Below are 3,589 nucleotides of genomic sequence, written 5' to 3' on the forward strand. Positions count from 1 at the left end.
TATAGATACGTTTGTGATGTGTGCATCCCTAAGATACCATATGTGTATATAGTGTCAGATAGGGCACAGTAGATCGTAATAGATATAATATAGTTAGCACAGCTGTATACGTTGGCATGCTAATAGAGGGCGCGCGACGCGGTCCATGGCAGCACAGATATGTATTGGGAAACAGCTGCTGACCGTCAGTAGGCTCACACACGAGATACAATCTCACGCATTAACACACATGGCATATCACTAATAGACAATACATACAGGAGGTGAATAATTATATCAAATACATACCGACGACCGATATAGTTGTTTTTCACCCAGCTACTGACATTCGTTTTATGCTAATCTACCTCTTGCTACGTACGCCTAATGTAATAATCATAGATATATATAGAAACAAACTATGTATGACCACATAAATAGATATGTATTGTCTGTATGTATGTATGGTATGTATGTTGTATGTGTGTGTGTGTTGTGTGTATGTGTGTATGTGTGTATTGTGTTTGGATGTTTGTGTGTGTAGGGAGTGGGTGATAGTGTGATGTGTGTGTGTGTGGTGTATGGTATATGTCATGTATGTAGTATGTATGTATGTATGTATGTTATGCCTCATCGCATAATAGTATGTACATAAGATATGTATACAAATAATTACATACATATGACACTGATAAATCGCATAATAGCATACTAACATCTATAGAATAGAATAATGAAAACATAATAAATATTGTATGTATGTATGTATGTATGTATGTATGTATGGATGTATGTATGTATGTATGTAATGCTATGTATGGTATGTATGTATGTTATGTATGTATGCTATGTAATGTATGTATGTATGTATGTTGTATGTATGTATGTATGTAAGTATGTATGTATGTATGTAATATGTATGTATGTATGTAGGCTTTATGGTTGTTTTATGTACGCGTATTTTGTTCATTGCGATATTCGTGTTGACCCGTTTTTTTTTGTGTGTGTGGAAAAATCTTTTTCGTGAAACTTTGTTTAGAAATCTTTGTGATCGTTTTCTTGAATTTGTGCTAACCCAGTAGCGGTAACGTTCCACCTATATTGTCAGACCGCTAAACACATTCTCAATTAGATGTTTGATTTTTATAGGCCAATCAAACATTTCCATCGAAAATATGAATTCAGTTTGCGTCTATTGTTTGGCTGTATGATGTAAGATGTCATGATGTGTGGGAAGTGACAAGTACACCTCAGTGCTGGGTGTTGCTATTAATGCCTGTTGGTCATGGGCCGCCTGTGTGCCCTGGGATTATGGAATATAATCCAGTATAACGTGGTTTCGGTAAGCGTGTCTGTATACGCAGTACGCACGTACGTTAGCAGCATAAATAAATACGCAGAGTGAGAGTAATTGCAGCGATAATCAAATGTTTCATGCAAATGTGTTGAGTTTCTCTCTTGACTTAACTATGTGATCGAACTTTATCGTTAACTTGTTTTCTAGGCTTCATATGGTGGTTTCGTATGTCAATTTTGATTGTTGTTTATGTTTGTTGTATTGATTGTGGGTGTGTTTAAATCGCACAGAAAGACGTTCCTCATTGGGTTGAGTTAGGAAGAATTTAGGGTATAGTATTTTTTTTGGAATGGTTAGGTTCAGGTTTAAAGTGTAGAGGCAGCGAGGACGCTGAGTCGATGACTACCCTAGTCATCTTTTTGGGAAAGGGAGATAATGTAACATCTGTTTTACACGTGTGACATGGCTAGCTAGACAGAGCGTCATTGCTACATGATGTATTAGAGAGAATGTACGGTGGGTAGGTTACAGATTATAGGGTCACTGTGAAATTGGGGAAGGACGTAGTCTGTGAGAACGGGTACATGTGCGGGCAGTATGTTTGTAGGAGTTTGGGGGAAATAGAGACGACAGAGATGTAGGAGGGGATTCGGGTTCTGGGCGCGGAGGTGAGCACACGCGCGTATGCGCGTGTGCGCGTTCTTTGGATCTTTGTGCGATGTGGCTACAGTGTACAAGTTAATAAAGTTTATTCCGGTTACTACAACAAGTTTGACTTTATATCATCATTCCTGTTTACACTTAGAATAGTAAATAAATTAGAAATAGTTAGAAACCTCATCATTTGAACCCTACCCCACCACTGACTCTAACCCAGAATACACCAGTAAATTCCTATATTTTTTGTACCTAATGAAACAAGCCCTCTCTTCGCAGTAAATTGCGAATTTGTGCGAAATATACATGTTATTCCTTCTCTCGTGAATTTCGTTTCAGTTGGTTTTTTATTTCGTTTTTATTCAGCCACAGAATGCGGTGATGTTGCGCTATAGTAGAGACGTTGACCGAGGCTGGGCGTGGGTTGTGGTCGGTAGCTCTTTCATCGCACAGAGCCTCATGATCGGTCTCACCTGGTCCGTCGGCGTCTTCTTCGTTATCTTTCTAGAGGAATTTAAGCAGAGCAGTTCGTCTACGGCCTGGATTAGTTCAATTAACACAGCAGCGTGCATGGCAACCGGTGAGTGTCAAATAAATGCTGTCAGTGATATACGGTTGACACGAGTGTCTCGCGTCATCCTGGTGATGTGTCTTATTAAGAGCTCATCATCTCTATTGTTAATGGACGAATTTATGCAATATATAGCTATTTACTATGCATTTTAACTCCATTACGAATATGCCACCACAAATACAGCTATAGTGGCATCTCGCTGTTATACGTAACTGTTTTCTATTATGCACACTTGCTACCTGGTAATAACCCCATAACCCATAACCACATATCTTATCTACCTGTTTATCTAAGTTTAATACCTGTTAGTTACCTATGAGGACGTTATGGGTTACCCGTCCCCATATAACCTCACATGTACCCATTTGTTGAGTTTGCCCTAGGCCTTCCGTAGCACTTGAGACTGGGACACTTTATTTGTTCAACATATAATATTTCACGCACATGATAGCTACATTAATAGGTATAATCTAGGCAATCACAATCACAACCAATAGGCCGATAGTGCATCCATGCAGCTCACACGTTAGAATTACCTAAGCACACGTATCTGATATTGGCCATAACAAAGCAATAGGAGCGATGGGAGTAGAAAAAGAGAAGAAATAAGAAGAGAAGATTGAAATAGTCAGTCACCCCTGGTTCATCCCCCCCCCACCCCACCTCCACCACCACCACCAGTTTCCAGCTATAGCGTTCTTCCTGATTGTGGTCAACTTTAATTCGAGGACCGAGATAAACTTCGGCGTCACCAATACAAGACCAAATGCCTGCCAGTACTCGCACAATCAAGACGCTAAAATACGGTGTGGGCTTGAGTATGCAGAAAATCAGTCCCTAAACTCAATCAGTGAACTGAATCAGGCTTGCCAGATGTACAAACTTACGTGACACGAGTCAAATATTCAGCCCAGCACAGATATAACTACAGGCCCGTAGCCAGGGGGGGTTCGGGGGTTCGAACGAACCCCCCCCCGAGCCCCTCCCCCCCAAGCAAAAAATTGGGTTTTTTTTTTTTTTGCAAGAATTTCACCTCAGGTCGCTCTATTTTAGTGTAATAATTGCAAAATCTCCATCGTGCG

The 3,589-nt window shown here is 40.1% G+C and overlaps 1 protein-coding gene across 1 annotated transcript in view; it reads left to right on the plus strand.

Moving 5' to 3' along the window:
* The first annotated feature begins 1,264 nt into the window (after positions 1–1,264).
* LOC106809723 (monocarboxylate transporter 14-like) overlaps positions 1,265–3,589 on the plus strand; it is a 13,250-nt gene continuing 10,925 nt past the window's right edge. The window contains exons 1-2 of the mRNA XM_014812909.1: positions 1,265–1,321; positions 2,300–2,513. Coding sequence (XP_014668395.1) covers positions 1,265–1,321; positions 2,300–2,513 — 271 coding nt within the window. The remainder of the gene's footprint in view (positions 1,322–2,299; positions 2,514–3,589) is intronic.

This window comes from Priapulus caudatus, unplaced genomic scaffold (assembly GCF_000485595.1).
Source record: "Priapulus caudatus unplaced genomic scaffold, Priapulus_caudatus-5.0.1 Scaffold380, whole genome shotgun sequence".
NCBI classification, from domain to species: domain Eukaryota; kingdom Metazoa; phylum Priapulida; class Priapulimorpha; order Priapulimorphida; family Priapulidae; genus Priapulus; species Priapulus caudatus.